At 53.2% G+C, this 18,678-nt stretch overlaps 1 protein-coding gene across 9 annotated transcripts in view; it reads right to left on the bottom strand.

The window, feature by feature from the left end:
• The window catches only part of TCF3 (transcription factor 3), a 47,197-nt gene extending 29,176 nt beyond the window's left edge, over positions 1 to 18,021 (bottom strand). For 6 of the 9 annotated variants that reach the window (XM_021084229.1, XM_021084226.1, XM_021084227.1 and 3 more), the window contains exons 1-3: positions 17,730 to 17,941; positions 15,656 to 15,793; positions 12,009 to 12,081 (exon numbers count right to left, since the gene is read on the bottom strand). In XM_021084229.1, coding sequence (XP_020939888.1) covers positions 12,009 to 12,081; positions 15,656 to 15,727 — 145 coding nt within the window. In that variant the 5' untranslated portion in view covers positions 15,728 to 15,793; positions 17,730 to 17,941. Of the gene's footprint in view, positions 1 to 12,008; positions 12,082 to 15,655; positions 15,794 to 16,414; positions 17,071 to 17,729 lie in introns of those variants that run through there. The other 3 variants (XM_021084225.1, XM_021084224.1, XM_021084223.1) reach the window with 3 other exon arrangements.

The raw sequence follows: 18,678 nt of genomic DNA, 5'->3' as shown, positions 1-18,678 counted from the left end.
TTTCTGAGCTGGATACAAATATACACAACTCTATAATAAATATACACAATTGGCAAAAAGAGAGAAACAGCGTTTTTAAAAAGTGGCCATGTAGTACAACCACTATGGAAAACAGTATGGAGGTTCCCGAGAAAACTTAACTATAGAACTACTATATGATCTTGCAATCCACTCCTGGGCATCTATCCAGACAAAATTCATCCAAAAGGATATATACACCCCTGTGTTCGTAGCAGCACTATTCACAACAGCCAAGACATAGAAGCAACCGAAATGTCCATCAACAGATAAAGAAGCTGTGGCATACACAAAGGAATACTACTCAGCCATAAAAAAGAACAAAATAATGCCATTTGCTGGAACATGGGTGCAACTAAAGACTCTCATACTAAGTCAAGTCAGAAAGGGAAAGACAGGATTCCCACTGTGGCTCAGCAGAAATGAATCTGACTAGCATCCATGACACAGGTTTGAGCCTTGGCCTCGCTCGGTGGGTTAAGGATCTGGCATTGCCATGAGCTGTGGTGTAGGCCAGTGGCTACAGCTCCGATTTGACCCCTAGCCTGGGAACCTCCATATGCTGTGGGTGCGGCCCCTAAAAAAAAAAAAAAAAAAAAAAAAAAAAAGGAAAGACAAATACCATATGATATCACTTATATGTGGAATCTAAAACATGACACAAATGAACCTATGTAAAAAACAGAAACAGACTCACAGACACAGAGAACAGACTTGTCGTTGCCAAGGGGGAGTGGGGAGGGAGTGGGATGGACTGGGAGTTTGGGGTTAGTAGATGCAAACTATTACACACAGGATGGATAAGCAATGAGGTCCTACTGTACAGCACAGGGAACTATGTCCAGTCTCCTGGGACAGACCATGATGGAAGAGAATATGAGAAAGGGAATGTATATATATGTACCACTGGGTCACTTTGCTATACAGCAGAAATTAAATCAGCACAACATTGTAAATCAACTATACTTAAAAAAAAAAAAAAGTGGGAGTTCCCGTCGTGGCGCAGTGGTTAACGAATCCGACTAGGAACCATGAGGTTGCGGATTCGATCCCTGCCCTTGCTCAGTGGGTTAAAGATCCGGCGTTGCCGTGAGCTGTGGTGTAGGTTGCAGACGCGGCTCGGATCCCGCGTTGCTGTGGCTCTGGCGTAGGCCGGAGGCTACAGCTCCGATTCAACCCCTAGCCTGGGAACCTCCATATGCCGCGGGAGCGGCCCAAGAAATAGCAACAACAACAACAACAACAACAACAAAAAGTGGCAATATATTTATACTGAACAGGAGGGTTGGGGAAGATCGCTTTCCTGCAGGACAGGAAGATGTGATTTCACTTCTGGGGCTGAAAAGCCAGACATGGGAGTCTTCAGTTCATTCCTTAAAACCATTAGAAACACCATCAGTAGAGCTGCAAACCAGCCCAGACAGTCCAAATCCAATGCTAGGAAACACACCAGACACGACTGCAAGGAGGATGTATACAGACTGGAAGAGCTAAAACAAGAGTGTGGGGAAAGAGGCTGCAAATATACAACAGACCCAGACTCAATTTCTTGAAATCTGAAACACGGTACCTACGGAAAACATTTCTGGAACAAATGACTCAGGAAGACAAGCATATGCAAAAGAAATACCAGGTAATGCAACTGAGAAAGGGGGTCTGTGAGATTCATAGGAAAGGCTGAATTCATGGGGCAAGCTTTTGGTAGAACAGCGGGGAGGTTCTTCTGGATGGTGGGTGGGATCCACAGAGAACATCCTACCCCCTGGGTTCCAGGAGCCCAACTGCACAGAGACCAAAAAACATGGAAGCTCCCACCACTCTTGGTCCCTGACACTGAACAAAGTGCAAATCTAAACGGGATGGGCAGGAGACAAAAACCTTGTGGTTTTGTGTCACAGTACCCCTGGAGCTCTCAGGAAGAATGACAGCAGCAGCCCACATTTCAGGCAAGCAGGAATGTCATGCTTCTCCCCAACCACAGCCACAGCCCAAGCCGCCACGACTTTTTCATCAGTGACCAAAAATTCGATGATTGAGGAACAAACACACCACTCCCAACCTGTAAAGGAGAAACCTCCAAGAGAACTAGACTCAAAGGGAAATATTTTTAACCAATTATTATCCAGTGTCCATAAAAAAATAACAAAAATATGCATTACTGAAACCAACGGGATGTGGCCTAAGTGGTCTCAGAGGGAACCCGATAAGCCTCAACACCGACTGATCACCAAGCAAGAGAACAGAGGCAAACGGGTCTCTGATTCAAAAGTCAAAAAAAAAAAAGAAAGAAAGAAAAAAAGAGCAACCATTCTGGACTGAGACACGGATTCAACCTCCCAACAAAACAAGGGCTGTATTTTATTTAAGAATGCAACGTGGAGTTCCCATCACGGCGCAGTGGAAACAATCTGACTAGGAACCATGAGGTTGCAGGTTCGATCCCTGGCCTTGCTCAGTGGATTAAGGATCCTGCGTTGCCATGAGCTGTGGTGTAGGTTATAGGCACGGCCTGGATCTGGCACTGCTGTGGCTGTGGGGTAGACCAGCAGGTGTAGCTCTAATTGGACCCCTAGCCTGGGAACCTCCATATGCCATGGGTGCGGCTCTAAAAAAAAAAAAAAAAAAAGAATGCAACGTGACGGAGTTACTGCTGTGGTTCAAACGGGTTAAGAACCCAAATTTATCTGTGAGGATGGAGATTCGTTCCCTGGCCTCACTGAGTGGGTTAAGAATCTGGTGTTGCCCTGAGCTGTGGTGTAGGCTGTAGACTCGACTTGGTTTCTGAGTTGCTGTGGCTATGGTGTAGGCCAGCAGCTGTAGCTCTGATTTGACCCCTAGCCTGGAAACCTCCATATGCTGCAGGTACAGCACTAAAAAGCAAAAAAAAAAAAAAAAAGGCAAAAGATAAAAAAGAATACAATGTGAGCCACTTTCTTTTTTTTTTTTGTCTTTTTTTGTCTTTTGTCTGTTGTTGTTGTTGCTATTTCTTGGGCCGCTCCCGCGGCATATGGAGGTTCCCAGGCTAGGGGTTGAATCGGAGCTGTAGCCACCGGCCTACGCCAGAGCCACAGCAACGCGGGATCCGAGCCGCGTCTGCAACCTACACCACAGCTCACGGCAACGCCGGATCGTTAACCCACTGAGCAAGGGCAGGGACCGAACCCGCAACCTCATGGTTCCTAGTCGGATTCGTTAACCACTGCACCACGACGGGAACTCCCTTTCTTTCTTTTTTGGCAACTTCCACAGCATATGGGAGTTCCCCGGGCCAGAGCTACGACCTACGCTATAGCTGTGGCAACACTAGATCCTTAACCCACTGAACCCAGCTGAGGATCGAACCCATGCTGCCATAGAGACCACACCAGATCCTTAACCAGATGCACCACAGCAGGAACTTCAACATGAGCCCTTTTTAAATGTGCCTGAAATAGACGAATTTTTGCTAACAAAATGCTAGAACTGACAAGAGAAGTGGTCAAAATCTCAACAGGCCAAGTGCCACAGGAGAAATAAGGCAGCTGGAGAATTGTCAGATGCAAACATGGTGGCAGGCCAGCTCTAGTGCCGAGGTAATGGATGTCCCCCTCACTGGAGACTGTTCCAGAGAAACTGGGGCAGAAACATGACTGGAAGCCACAAGAAGCCTTAGTCCCACATGACAAAGAGACACAGGCAAATAGGAGCTAAATAGGAGTGGACCAAACCTGAAATTCAAGGAGTGCTGGGGTAAGAAAATCATTAGTGGACAGCATCAGGACATGGGGAAGGAGGAAACCAGGGGCCGTTCCCAGACGCCCAACACACACCATGACATGCCAATCACTCATGTGGATGGTCATGTAGGTTCAAAAGGAAACGCCCTGAATGTGATAAACACAGACAGACAGAGAGATCTATCTTGAATCAACAGCCAGGATCAGGCCCGGTCCTGCTGATAATAAACCAAGCTGCATACGCCCCTGTGGTTCTAGAAACACTAGCTGATGCAAAAAGGCACATGGCATCTGCACCAGGATGGGGGAGACCAAGTGCCTGAGGATGGTTTACCTGGAGAACGAAGCCAAGGGAAAAGTGCAAATAATTAAGAGATATCAGGGGACAACCAGGTAGAAAACATGATGATCCCCAAACCAGAGCAAAGCAAGTCCTAAAACACCTAGAAACAAAGCTCACTGAAAAAGTATGTGACCAGGAGCTCCCTTGTGGTGCAGTGTGTGAAATTTCTGGCATTGTCACTGCAGTGGCTTGGGTCGCTGCCGTGGTACAGGTTCAGTCCCTGGCTTGGGAACTTCCACGTGTTACAGGCACGGCCTAAAAAAAAAAAAAAAAGCATATGACTAAACAAAAAAAGAAAGAGAGGAAGAAAGAATGAGAAACCATACAATGACTAAGTGCTTTACACCTCAGTTTTCAAAGTTTATCTTAAAAATTTAATGGTCAAAACTTGAGAGGAGACACCATGCGCTTACAATGCGAAAAGGCAGTACTATGAAAACACATGGTTCTTCCTAAATTTATCTGTGAATTTATACATCAGAACCCCAAAAGGAGTTTCCTTTGTGGCTCAGAAGGTTAAGAACCCACTTAGGGAGTTCCCGTCGTGGTGCAGTGGTTAACGAATCCGACTAGGAACCATGAGGTTGCGGGTTCGGTCCCTGCCCTTGCTCAGTGGGTTAACGATCCGGCGTTGCCGTGAGCTGTGGTGTAGGTTGCAGACGCGGCTCGGATCCCGAGTTGCTGTGGCTCTGGCGTAGGCCGGTGGCTACAGCTCCGATTCAACCCCTAGCCTGGGAACCTCCATATGCCGCGGGAGTGGCCCAAGAAATAGCAACAACAACAACAACAACAAAAAAAAGACAAAAAAAAAAAAAAAAAAGAACCCACTTAGTATCCATGAAGATGTGGGTTCGATCCCTGGCCTCACTCAGTGAGTTAAGGATCCAGCATTGCACAAGCTGCAGTGTAGTTTGTGGACATGGCTCAGATCTGGCGTGGCTGTGGCTGTGGCTGTGGCAGACAGCTATGGGTCCAATTCAACCCCTAGCCTGGGAATCTCCATAAGCTGCAGGAGTAGCCCTAGAAAGACAAAACAAACAAAAAAACAACCCCAACAGATTTCTTTTTTGGAGAAATGTGGGAGGACACATGACATAATTATTCTAAAGAATCAGCATGTCTGAAAACATGGGGGGGAAAGACCTGAGAAACAAAAATTGAAGTAAGACTATAAAAACACCATAATGCTACAATAACTAACACTGAGCAATACTGAGAGAGTAATTGAAAAGTAAAAAGATGAGACAAAAATTCATGGGTAAATGGCAATTTAGGAAATGCTTCTAGGTATTTCAAACCACCAAGAAAGGTTTTCCTGAGTTTATTCTGTTGTTCTAGAACTTCTTAAATTGAATGTTTATTCCATTTCTTTTCATTGTATCTGAATACTGCCAAAGGCTATGATTCTTTCCCAAGGACAGCACTGGCTGCACCTCAGAGTGTCAATGTGTTTACATTATTGCTGATTTCTGTTTATTCTGTCTTGGGTGTTTTAATTTCCTCTTTAACCCAAGAGGTAGATAAAAAGGAAATTCATTATTGCCATAAGGTTAGTCATTTTACCTCTTTCTACATTTTAAAATTTATTTCTAGTTTTACCGCATTTTTCTCAAAAGAACGTGGTCTAAGATATTTTGGTCTCTTTCTCTCTTTTTTCATGTTTTTATTATACCCAGTATGTGGTCAATATTTATAAAACGGGTGTGATCCCTATTTATAGGACATGGCCTTTGAAGGCCATGCTTCCACCTGGAGGTGCCCCTCAGAATGTCGGGAAGCTCTTACAGGCCCCCCTCAAGCTTTTCATCAATGTCTCTGGGCCCAGGGCCCAGGGGTGTATGTTCTAAGCAGCCCTGCAGGTGAGCTGGATGTGTGCCTTTGGCTAGGAACTGCTGTGTAAGCTCAACCCTGATCACTTTTCTGTTCAGGTTTTCTACCTTCCACTTATTTTTCCTTTATTTGCTCTGCCAAGGACTGCAAAGGCACACTTTTCTGCCCTCCAGCATCTTTGCCTGTATATTCCTCAACTGGATGGAATGAGGAAGAGACACATTTATGACCCTCACATCGGCACGGGAAATAGACTGTGTCATCTAATTCTCAAAGATTTTTTGACAAGTAGCACCAAGGCTAGAACACCATAAATGAAAAGACCTCACAACAAAAAAAATTAATCCTATTGGAATTCCTGCTGTAGCTCAATGAGTTAAGTATCCACAAGGATGTGGGTTCAATCCCTGGCCTCGATCTGTGGGTTAAGGATCTGGTGTTGCCCTGAGCTGTGGTGTAGGTTGCAGACACAGCTTGGATCCTGAGCTGCTGTGGCTGCGGTGTAGGCTGGCAGCTACAACTCCAATTCGACCCCTAGCCTGGGAACCTCCTCCATATACCCAGGTGCGGCCCTAAAAAAGCAAGAAAAAAAAAAAAAAAATCTGACTGCAGCAGCTCAGGTTGCTGGAGAGAAGCAGGTTCAATCCCCAGCCTAGTGCAGTGGGTTCAAGGATCTGATGTTGCCACAGCTGCAACCTAGCTCAGACTCGATCCCTGCCCTGGGAACTTCCACATGCCTCAGGTGTGGCCATAAAAAACAAACAAAACAAAGCAAAAAAAAAAGTCTCCATCACAATGATTATAAATTAAGCTAGAAAAAAAGGTGCAATATCAATTGCGGAAGACTAACACTCTTCCTATATAAAAAGCTCTTGCAAATGAGTAAGGGCAGTATAGGGTGGTGTCCAGGACACTACAGAGAGATAGCAGTGGGTGATTAGTTAGGATGGTTACTAGACTAAATTCTCTGAGTATCAACTTCATCATAAGTAATAAAACGGGGATCATAACTGCCTAGTTCACCAAACCATGAAAAATGAGGACTCAGAATGAAGGCTTGGTACCTGGCACACAACAACAGTGTTCACAAAACACTGAAATAAATTTTTTGCTTGTTTGTTTTTTAAATTTGCTTTTTAGGATCACACCTGTAGATACAGAAGTTTGCAGGCTAGGGGTCGAATTGGGAGCTGTAGCTGCTGGCCTACACCACAGCCATAGCAACTTGGGGTCCAAGCCTTGTCTGCGGCCTCCACCATAGCTCATGGCAATGCCGGATCCTTAACCCAGTGAGTGGGGCCAGGGATCGAACCAGCATCCTCATGGATACTAGTCAGGTTTGTTACCACTGGGCTACAACAGGAACTCCGACATGAATTGTTGATAAGTATTATTACGCTGTATTTAAAAAGCTCATTGGGCAGCAATAAAAAGGGACAAACTGTTAGCAGTTCCCACTGTGGCTCAGCGGTAACAAACCTGACTAGTATCCATGAGAATGTGGATTCAATCCCTGGCCTTGCTCAGGCATTAAGTATCAGGCATTGTCTTGAGCTGTGGTGTAGGTTGAAGACATGGCTTGGACCCCGAGTTGCAGTGGCTGTGGTGTAGGCAAGCAGCTATAGCTCTGATTCCACCCCTAGCCTGGGAACTTCCATATGCTGCAGGCTTGGCCCTAAAAAGACCAAAAAAAAAAAAAAAAAGGAACAAACTGTTGATATAGCCAACAACTTGGATGGTCCTCCAGGGAACCATGCTCAACAGAAAAAGCCCATCTCAGAAGGCTACAGGCTGTATGTTTCCATGTACATAACATTCCCGACAGGACAGAATTTCAGAGACGGGGGTAAATTCGTGGTTGCCAGGGTGAGGGGCTGATGGGTGGTGAGTGGCAGCAGCTGAGAGGTCACGTGGTAATGGAACAATTCTGTAACTCGAATGTGGTGGTGACTCACGGTGCTACACACGGGATAAAACTGTAAAGAACTACACATGCACATACATGCATACACGTAAAACTCGAGAATAAATTAAAACATTCAAATAAGTTCTGTAGATCAGCTTCCCGACTAGAGGCCATGCGGGCTAGGGAAGGCCTAGGGAGGGGCCGTGCAGAACATCCCCTCACATTTCTTTGCAACTTCTCCTGAGTATATCATTATTTCCAAATAAAAAGTTGATCAAATCCAAAATAAAGTGTGGCCCTCAAGACAGTCATGGGAAAGTCATCAAAAATAACTTGTCTAGGGAGTTCCTGCCGTGGCTCAGCAGAAACGAATCAGACCAGGAACCATGAGGTTGTGCATTCGATCCCTGGGCTTGCTCAGTGGGTTAAGGATCCGGCATTGCCGTGAGCTGTGGTATAGGTTGCAGATGCAGCTCGGATCCCACGTAGCTGTGGATGTGGCGTAGGCCAGGAGCCACAGCTCAGATTTGACCCCTGCCTAGCCTGGGAACTTCCATACGCCGTGGGCACAGCCCTGAAAAGACAAAAGACAAAAACAAGACAAAACAAAACAACAACTCATCTAGGGTGTTCACCTGTGGTGCAGCAGGTTAAGGATCTGTGGTTGTCACTGCAGCAGCTTGGGTCACTGCTGTGGTTGGGGTCCAATCCCCGGCCTGGGAACTTAAATGTGCTGTGGGTATAGGCAAAAAAAAGACCCCTCACCTGGCCCATCTTTTTAAATTTGTTTTTCCTTCCTTTTTGGCTGCCCCTTGGCATATGGAGTTCCCAGACCAGGGATGAGATCCAAGCCACAGTTGGGATCTATGGTGCAGCTGCAGCAACGCCAGATCCTTAACCCACTGTTCGGGGCCAAGGACCCAATCTGCATCGGGTACTCCAGAGACACCACTGATCCTACTGCTGTGCCAGAGGTGGAACTCCCAGCCCATCTGCTTTTGAAAGATACTCGCCCATCACTGACATGTAAATGCCCACTGAACCGTCATAATCCTTTTCACCTACGGAAGGAGAGGAGGCTGGAAAAAGCCGGGGCTATGCTGCATGTCCAAGGCTGGCAGTTCTAGCCTGGAACGTACTCTGTGTTAATCTGGGGTCCTCTTCAAAGACCAAGTATCTACGCTGCCTTTTCTAGTGTGAGAGTCGTACCCAAGCACGTGATACATTCAGAATCACACAAACTGGGAAAGCCGTGGAGCTGTAACAGCAGGGTGTCAGCAAGCATGTGGTTTTCGGCAGAGGGAGGGCTGCCATTTTGCGATCTGTGCCTCAGGGTTTCCCAAAAGGGAGAGGAAAATTATTCCCATTTTAAAGTCTTCTCATCTGATAAAGACAGAAAACCTGTCTTGTGCTAGTTTGTCGTCAACTCCTTCCTGACAGAGTTTTTTTTGTTTTTTTTTTTTTTGTCTTTTTGCCATTTCTTGGACTGCTCGTGCGGCATATGGAGGTTCCCAGGCTAGGGGTCGAATCGGAACTGCAGCCACCCGTCTACACCACAGCCACAGCAACGAGGGATCTGAGCCATGTCTGTGACCTACACCACAGCTCACGGTAACGCCAGATCCTTAACCCACTGAGCAAGGCCAGGGATCAAACCCGCAACCTCATGGTTCCTAGTTGGATTCATTAACCAATGAGCCATGACGGGAACTCCCTGACAGGGTTTTTAAACAGAGATCAGCAAAGGCCACCTGTCTGCACCTGACACGCTCAGCTTCCCATTCCCACAACCTTCACCTTCAGAGACCCCTTGAGCCTCAAGCTGGCTGGGCTGCTGCTTTTCTAAAACAAAGTGCCCTTGCAGAGGGAATCAATGCGAGGCAAGCCGACTTAGAGAAGTTCTAAGTAAACACTAGGCAGGGGCATGAAAGGAGAATGAAGAGAACTGTGGTTGGTGGGACCCACTAGCATTCGAAAGCTCTTGACAAACGGTGCCCCCATAAGGTGACACTGCCTGTCCGGGGGAGGGGTGACCCACCTTACTGATGATAGAAACTGAGGCTCAAAGGAGGTGACTGCTCCAGGCCCATCCTGCTGATGGACCAACCCCTACCTGATCCTGGGGTCTCAGGCTCCACCAGGGAGGAGGCAGGGACATGCACTCAGGGCTGGGAGACCCCCTCAAGGGGCTTGTCTCAATTCCGGTGGCTCCCAGGTCTGGCGCTAGGACCCCCCACACCAACACACACAACGGTGAGCTCAAGGCAGATAAGGAGACGTGACCCAGACCTCAGGTCATAAAGCGCTTCCACAGCGAATCCTCTGCCGACAGGGAGACGCCTATTTTACACATGATGAAAGCAAGGCCTGCAGTCACGCCACCTGGGTCAGGCGACACAGCCCATCTTTTGCCTGAAGCTCGGGGCTCAGGGATCCTAGTCTCGGGCCCCCTCTGAAGGCGCATTATCACCGGAACTGAACTGGGAAAAGGGGTCCCCAGCTGCGTGTCCAGAATAGGGAACCTCCCAAGCTGGACCAGCCATACTACAACTCTTTTGGGCGAGAAACCTCAGCCCCAGACCGCCCCCCCCAACTCCAAAGTGGTCAGGGCAGGGCCAGAAAGCAGGCTGGGGCTGCAGAAATCAGGGAAAATCTATAGGGGCTCCACTTAGGCCATGCAGCATGGGGTGTCCTGGAGGGGCTCCTTCCTTGGAAGCCACTGCCTCCAAGTGGACCATAGATGAGGGAAGACAGCCCAGGGAGAGAGGCCTGGGGAAAGATGAGGGCATGCCTATGCCACCTCCTCCAGGAAGTCCCCTGGGACCTGCCCCGCCGCCTGAGCCAGGGAAGCAGCAGCACCCCCAGTTCCTGAGGGCTATTTCCGGGGGTGGGGGGGCAGGGTGACCATGGGGATTTCCACACTGAAGGGAGGACTTCAGCCAGCCCTGAGGCCACTTCCTCAGGCCGAGAGGAAGGCCAGTCCAGGACAGTGAGGGCAGCAGCACAATGTCCCTCCTTGGGGGGGGGTGAGTGAGCACAAACCACCCCTGAAACCCCCTCCTCCTCCAGGCAGAGCCCATTGCACACCCCGATGGAAAGGGCAGAGGACAGTCCCTTCCGTCCCTGACCCCAGAGATGAGGAAGGACACAGCCCCCATCCTGAGACCCCAGAAAGATGCTAAAGTCTGTGCAAAGCCAGCCTTCCCAAGGGGGTCCCCAAATCCTCCTGGCAGCCAGAGTGGACTCCCCAATATGCACACAGCTCCTCTCTCTGCCCACAGCCCTTGGGGTTCCCATCTCCTCTGGGTAAAGCATGAATCCTTCTGCCCATCCCCTCCCATCTCTCAGCCCCCAACTCTGCTCCAGCCATACGGCCTCCTCAACATTTTTCCAACATGCCAGCCCCGGTCAGGCCCCAGGGCCTTGGCACCTGCTACTCTAGACTCAAGACATCTCCTTGGAGACGGATGGCCCCTACCACCCTGTGTGGCAGCCCCCCGATCTGCTGCCTGACACTTGCTGTGTGCTCCAAGGCCACCGCCTGTCCTTCTTGTGCTGTGTCCTCCACGCTCAGTGCCAGTTAGAGTGACCCATTCGTCCAGGTTCGCCTGGGGTGTTCCCAGTTTGAATGCTCCAAGTCCCAGACCCCAGGAACCCCCTGGCTCCCCAACAAGCCAGGCCAGCTAATCACCCCAGTGCTGGATCTACACAGTAAGTGCCTAATACATACTTGACTGAAAAAAGCCAGGACATGGGCAGGCTGTGGAGAGCTGCGGCTCTACATCACGGGCCCTCTGGGCCTAAGTTTCCTCTCCGCCCTCCTCCATGGACTGGAGACCCAAAACCCCATTGCGGCTGGGGAGCCCCCACCTCAGCCCGGCACCATGTGAATGACACAGACGCCCCACACCCCAGCCAGAGGCCCGGGCTCCGGGTGCAGGACAGACACTGATGCTGGGCTGACCACCAGTCACCTTCCTCTGGCCCCAAAGCAGGTCATGTGAGTGTGACAGCAGCTCGTTCTGCGCTCCCCTCAGGCGCAACTTCAGGCCCTTCACCACACACCTCCCTCAGGCGCAACCAGCTGCCAGCCCCACCCCACCGTTGGCTTGGGGCTGCACCCTGTCCCAAACCACCCACCACACGTGGTCATCTGCTCACGAAAACGTGATGCCCCGAGGCAGCGGGGTCCTACCTGAGCTTCCAAACTGGGCACCAGCCAGGGAGGCAGACCGGCTCTTCCCGTTGGCCACCGGCAGGGGGAACATCTGCAGGGAGGGAGAGGGGGAGATGAGTAAGGGGCACAGCCCGGGCACAGGGCACCACTGGCCCAAGGGGAGAAAGGCTCTCCAGTGAGAACCAGCTCCTGGAGGCCCTCAGGAGAACAGCCTGGGGCACCAACAGTAACCCTGGGTATTTCGAAAACTTCTACCCCTGTCTTTCTGGGGGGTGGAGTTGTGGTAAAATAACCTATTTAGGCGCTTGATACAACATATCTACTCTTTTAAGTGATACAAAATCTCCTTTAAATTTCAGCTTAAAAAAAAAAAAATGAGATCATGCAAGTTCCCCTGTGGCTCAGTGGGTTAGGGATCAAGCATTGTCACTGCTGTGGCTTGGGTTCAACTCCTGACCTGGGAACTTTCATATGCTGCGGGTGCAGCCAAAAAAAAAAAGAAATTCCCATCGTGGTTCACTGGAAACGAGTCTGACTAGCATCCCTGAGGATGCCCGTTTGATCTCTGGCCTCGCTCAGTGGGTTAAGGATCTGGCGTTGCCATGAGCTGTGGTGTAGGTTGCAGATGCAGCTCGCATCCCGCATTGCTATGGCTCTGGCGTAGGCCAGTGCCTACAGCTCCAATCTTACCCTTAGCCTGGGAACCTCCGTATGCCAAGGGTGTGGCCCTAGAAAGAAAAGAGAAAACAAGACCATTCACACTCATAGATGGATGTAAAGGTTGCCTGAAACACTCGTGTCTCAACCAAAGACACTGACCTTCCTGCCAAGTCCAGTGTGTGTCCCTGACCCCCAAGTGGCAGGATGGGGACGGGGAGCAGGCGCCCTGCATGCTGGGCTCTGTGCTCAGATGCTGCCATCGGAAGGGGAAACCGAGGCTCAGAGAAGTGGCAAGGATGGATCTCCTGGGCAGGCACCAAGGTGGGAGAGTCACCACCCCTCCTGTTACCTCACCCAAATTCAGTGTTGGTGTTAAGTCCCTAAAGATTAAACGGCTTAGCAGTATTAACTGGGAAAACCCAACATCAACAAACCCACGTGCCACAGAGAAAACAAAACCTGTCCATCCCGTCCCTGCCCCAGGGGGTTGAGTTTTAGAGGTCCTTGTAGGGGTCCAAATGATTCAAAGCGGCCAGAATCGGGGCTGAGAGTAACCAAAGCCCCCAAACCTTTGCTCCATGGCTGCCCCAGAGGTGGAGGTGTGGGCGCGTGGGTGTGATTCTCCGGCAACATCATGAGCCCTGGCAGTGACCAGACAATAGGAATCCTGCCCCGACACCCCATCCCACAGAAGGGGAAACGGGGCCACAGGCTGAGCTGGCTGGGCGAGAGCAGAGCCATGGAGGGGTGGACTGGGCTGCACGTGGGGCCTCTCAGGCTGGCTTCCCCTCTGGGGGCATCCAACCCAGGACCCTTTCCTGCTGGGGACACGGAGGTCTGCCTTGAGGTGGGTAGGCCTGGGGAGTAGCAGCCAAGTCCCCCACCCTTCCTCGGGAAGTGGGGACTCAATTCCATTTCTGTTTCACTCTGGGTGGTGGTGGGGGGCAGAGGCTGCTGACGTGGCACTTGCCACAGGGGCACTGGGCCGTGTCTTATGGGTGCCTCAGGCCTTGTGATCAGCCCAGACGGGTCCCCACACCCCTCGGAGCCTCAGCGCTCCCATCAGTGAAATGGTCTCAGAGCTCAGACCACATGGGCCGTTGTGAAACCCAAAGGCACACAGGGTCCCTGGGCCCACAGAGGCCTCTAGGCACGTGCCTGCCCACCTGCCCACGGTGCCCTCCCTACCCCTCATCCTTCAAGGCCAGGGTTAGGGGACCACTGAGGCCCACAAGTCTCCAGAACCACCATTCTAACAAGGGAAGCTCAGGGCCTGGGTAGAGGTGGAATTTTTACAGCATGGTGCAGTCTTTTTTCTGGAACTTAATGGGCACTTGCTTTGTTTACTTTATACAAACCTGCCCCAAGGAAGCTTCCCTTTAAATTCTTCTGTTTTGATTAAAAACAAGTTGTTTTAAAAAACAAGCGAATTCAGTTTCTCTGGGGCAGATAGGAAGAAACAACCAGGCAGGGTTGGAGGAAGAGATGGGAGCTGTGACAGGGGCTGCCTCTGGGCCTGAGGCTCGCCTAGGCCTCTGTCCTTACAAGCACGAAGAGGGAGAACAAAAATCCAGTTCTGGGCTTACTGGGAGGAGAGCCACCAGGCACCCCATCCGTGCAGCCTTGGTTTCCTCATCTGTGAAATGGATTGCTGGTTCTGAGCCGGGGAGGGGGGGGAGTATGGACCCTCCAGACACAAGGGGGAGGTGGACAAGTGGTAGGGGCTGCTGGGTGGCAGGGGCCAAGGGGCCAGGTCTCTAGGTCTGAACCTGCACCCCCCCCCAGACCCCCAAGCCAGTCTGTTCCAGCCCAATAGTCTGTGACTTGTCAGTTTAACAAAAAAAACAACTGAGCAGCACCCCTGGTTACTCAGCTGGGGAGGCAAAAATAAAATGGGGCTTAAAAATACCGGCATGGCCCTTCCGGAGCCGCGGCCGCTGTCCCGTGGGCTGTGTTTTTCCGCAGAGTGGCTGATGTCGTTTCAGTTTGGGGACTTTTGTTTTCGATAGAACTCAGTGGCCTGGGCCTCGTACTGGCAGAGGATTAAATTCAGACCGAAAGCATCCTCCCCAACCTGTTTCAAACCAAAATGGTGCTCGCTGGGGGAAGGGTGGGGGCAGGATTCAGGAAGCCTACACACAATTCCCAGATGTGCGAGGAGATGGCACCTATGACAGGTGGTCCACCATACAGGCAGGCAAACCTAGGTCCCCAGTCCTCCAAGGTATGCACCACTCCCACTCTCCCTGGGCCTGTCTGACCTCTGGAAGCTGGCACCCTCTCTGAACCTCCATCAGCCTGGTTGGGGGAAGGGGCTATGTTGAGTGGAGCACACTGCCCAGGAAGTGTAAGGACACCCCCCCCCAACCCCCGCAGAGCCAGCACTGCCCACAGATTCCCGTGCAATGCTCTCAAGGTCTCCTCCCATCACCTGCACCTGAACTGCTGGTGACCCACCATTCTGGCTCCCATGTGACTAAATGACTGAAGAATTACAGATCCACTGCTATCTGTGTCCTCTCCCCACTAACAGAAGGTCCCTTCATGTGGGTCACTGAGGCGCTGGGCACCCCTGTTCTTTGCATCCACAAGGGAGTGAATAACTCTGATCACACCACTGTATAGGTCAAAAACCAAGGTCACTGTGTGCCCAGGGCCAAGCTAGGACCTCAGGGACAAACCCCACCAAGGAGGAGCTAGAGGCCCTGGGCAGACCCCTCCCTCACTCTGGACCTGTTTCTCCCTCTGTAAAAGGGCAGGTTGGACTCAGTCTGTGCTGGGCAAAGAGCTGTGTGACAGGTTCCTCTGGACACTGCTCCCTGCCATGAGGGGTGCCAGTCCATCCTTTGGCATGCACCCCAACTTCCCCAGCCCCACCTGGGGCCCTTTCACCCAAACAAGTTTGAGGTCCAAATGCTGGGGGTGTTTTTGGCAGATGCTTTTTTCCTGGGGAGCCTGTAGGGCGCCGTGCATAAGGGGGGGGAAGGGAGGGTGGGACCACTCACCATGCTGAAGTCCAGGAGGTCACTGAGCTCCTTGTCCGTGCCCACGGGCGCCATCCTCTGCGGCTGGTTCATTCTCCAGCAGCAACGGGGGCCCGATGGCCAAGGGCCAGGAGGGGCTCCTCAGGCCTAGAGACAGCCCTGTGTGGTGACCCACGGCGGGTGCAGGGGCAGGAGAAGAGAAGAGGTATGAGTGCCGAAGGCTGAGGCGGACCGATGGGAGTGGAGGAGCTAAGAGCCCCTCTAGCTGCTCTGAGGCTCTGGGTCTTCCCACGCCGAGTCCCTTCCAGACCCTGGGGGTGGGGGCAAGGCGGCCAGGATTCGGGGATTTGGGCCCCTTGAGACCCCTCCCCAGAGCCCTCGGGGAATTTGAACAATGGGTGGGGGAGCGCACAGAGTTCAGATTCCCGAAACTCCCTCAGCGACCACCAGGGAATCAAGTTGCAAATTTTAAACTGGATGCGGGGCGGAGTGGTCCCTTCCCAGCTCGGGCAGAACCCGCCCCTCTTCCCCGCCACTTCTCTCATTTCCAACCACCCCCAGGCTTCCCACTGGCCCCGCCCCTGGGAAGGGGGAGGGGCGACCCCAGCCCCGCCCCAAGGGAAATTTGGTGACTCCCCCCCACCCGGCAGCTGTCAGTGCACGTTGAAGACCCAGGCACCCCCAAATTCAAGGGGAATTAAATCCACAAGTAGGACGGCAGGCAAATCCCCCTTCCCGCTCCAGGGCTAAAGGAGGGGTCCGCCCAACACAAGGACCTACCCTCACAGCTTCCCTCCACACTTCGCCTCCTCCTCCCACAAAAAACAACTGAACTCTGAAAGAAGAAAAGCCACCCTAGGTTGTTTTATTGTCACCATGTATCCGGGAATTATTTTTAAGCAACTTTAAAAACATTCCTTGCCTCCCGGCCCTGGAAGGGGGGGGGGGAGTTGTCCTAATACCAGGGTTTCCCCAACAGGGTCCCCAGGGCTCCTTTCTAGAACGGGGTGGGGGATCCACCTGCCAAGCCCCGTCCCACACCCCGATGAGGGTCTCCGTCCCACAGTCAGACAGCGAAGTCCCTCCAGCTTCTCTCCCCGGGGACCCAGAAGGGGGCGGGAGCGGCAAGCAGAAACCGAGGGGTTAGAGGGGGTTCCGAGGTTGAGGAAGACCCGACATCAGAAAAGGAGAAACCCCCGCTTTGTTTGCCAACTGGAGACGGGTGTGAAACGGATGCCCCAGAGCACCCCCTCCTCCGCGAAGCTTTTTCTTCTTTGGAGGGCGTGTGAAACTGACTTTTTTGAGGAGTACGAAACCGCACTTTTTTGTGGGGTAGCTGAAACCGATTTTAAGGCAGACCTGGGGTGGGGGAGACTGAAACAGGCTTTTCAAGGAGATCCGAGACACTTCTGGGGTATCACAAGGACTTTTGGAGACTCGAAGCGAACTCAAAAGATGTACGAAACCACTTTGGGAGAAAGAGGGGCAAGGAACTTCTCGCTCTGGGGGGAGGGGTGGGAGGAGGCCCGGGAAACCAACCCCCACCCTACCCCCCCCCAGCAGCCGGTGCGGGCGGCGCGGCCCGGGAGCCCTTTGAAGCTCGCGGCGCTGCCGCCGCCACTGCGCTGCTCGCCCCGAAGCAGCCGCCGCCCGTGCCCGCGTACCGCGGAGCAGATGCGGCCCCCGGCCAGGATTTCGGCCCCCGCCTGCAGTGGCGCGGCGCACCTTCCCCGCAGACAAAAGGACGCTCCTTCTCCCTCTCTCGCTCCCCTCCAAACTCCGGCGCCGGCCGGGCCCCCGGGGGAGGGGGCGCCCGCGGGCCCCGCGCCGCTACCCCGCCGCGAAGTTGGGCAGCCCAGCGGCGCCCCCCGCGCCCCCGCCCGGCTCCGCAAACTTTCCTCAAGTGCCGACTGGCGGGGGCGCGCGGGCCCGAGCGCGCCCTCCACGTCGCCTGCCCCCTCCGGCGCGCAAAGTTGGAGAACAATGACTTCGGCCGCGCCGCCCCCCGCCCGGCCAGCCACTGCTCGGAGTCTCCGCACCCCAGAGCGGCCCAGCCCGCCAGGCACCGAGCGGCGGAGGGTCCCGGCGCGCTCACCTGCTCGGCGCGGCCCGGCCCGCAGCGCGCGGGGGGCGGCGACATGAACGGCCCCCCCGGACAAAGGGGCGTCGCGGCCCCGAGGGGCGCGCGTGGGCGGTGGCGCGTAGCCCGGCTCCCCGCGTATCCGCTCGGCGGACCGTCCGCGGTCCGGGCACTGGCGGAGGCGACGCGAACGGAGGCCGCGGTGCCCGCCGGCCGTGTCGCTGGGCTCGGTCCGGCCCGCTACGCCCGCGGCCGCCGCCGCTGCCTCATCTTCCTGCGGCGGGAGACATGTTCCGCCCCCAACCCGCGCCCCGCCCCCTACAGGCCCCGCCCCTCATCAGCTCCGCCCCGCGTCCGCCCGCGGATCCCTCCGCCGCGGTTTGCACGCCGCCCACTGCCACACGTCCGCCCCACGCTCCCGCCGAACGCGGCAGCGGGCCCGCGGAGCCCAGCGCCTGGAGCGGGCGATCCGAAGAATCGTGGGCCAACGGCATGAGGTGGGGGCAGGGACTATCTTCCAGAGCGGAGGCGCACGTGGATTGGCCGCATAGCCGTGACGCAAGCGGGAAGGACCGAGCGATGGAAAGAGAAGGCCGAGCGGACGAGGCCAATTGGAAGGTGCGAAAGCCTGATTGGCGGGGATGCCGGCCGTTCGCAACCAGGCTCCGCCCCGCCCCGCCCTCCCCTCTGCGCGTCCGGGTAAAGAAGGAGGCGGGACTCTCCGAGCGAGAGGCCGCGAGAAGCGATGGGGGAGGTGGGGCTTGGAGTTTTATTCTCAGGTGTGCATGGCCGGCCGCACGGCCTTTTGGGCTTGGTCGTGTCTGAGTTCCTAGGTCTGGCCCCTGCTGCTGGGTCTTGCGAGCGGGCATTCCAGACTTGGAAGGAATAAATCAGACCTATTTTCCCGTGGGGTCACTGATGCAGCTCTGTTTCAGGGTCAGAAATTCCCCCCGTGGAACCCACT

This window comes from Sus scrofa, chromosome 2, assembly GCF_000003025.6.
Source record: "Sus scrofa isolate TJ Tabasco breed Duroc chromosome 2, Sscrofa11.1, whole genome shotgun sequence".
NCBI classification, from domain to species: Eukaryota; Metazoa; Chordata; class Mammalia; order Artiodactyla; family Suidae; genus Sus; species Sus scrofa.
Note: the sequence above shows the minus strand (reverse complement) of the source record. Positions and strands in the feature narration are given on the sequence as shown.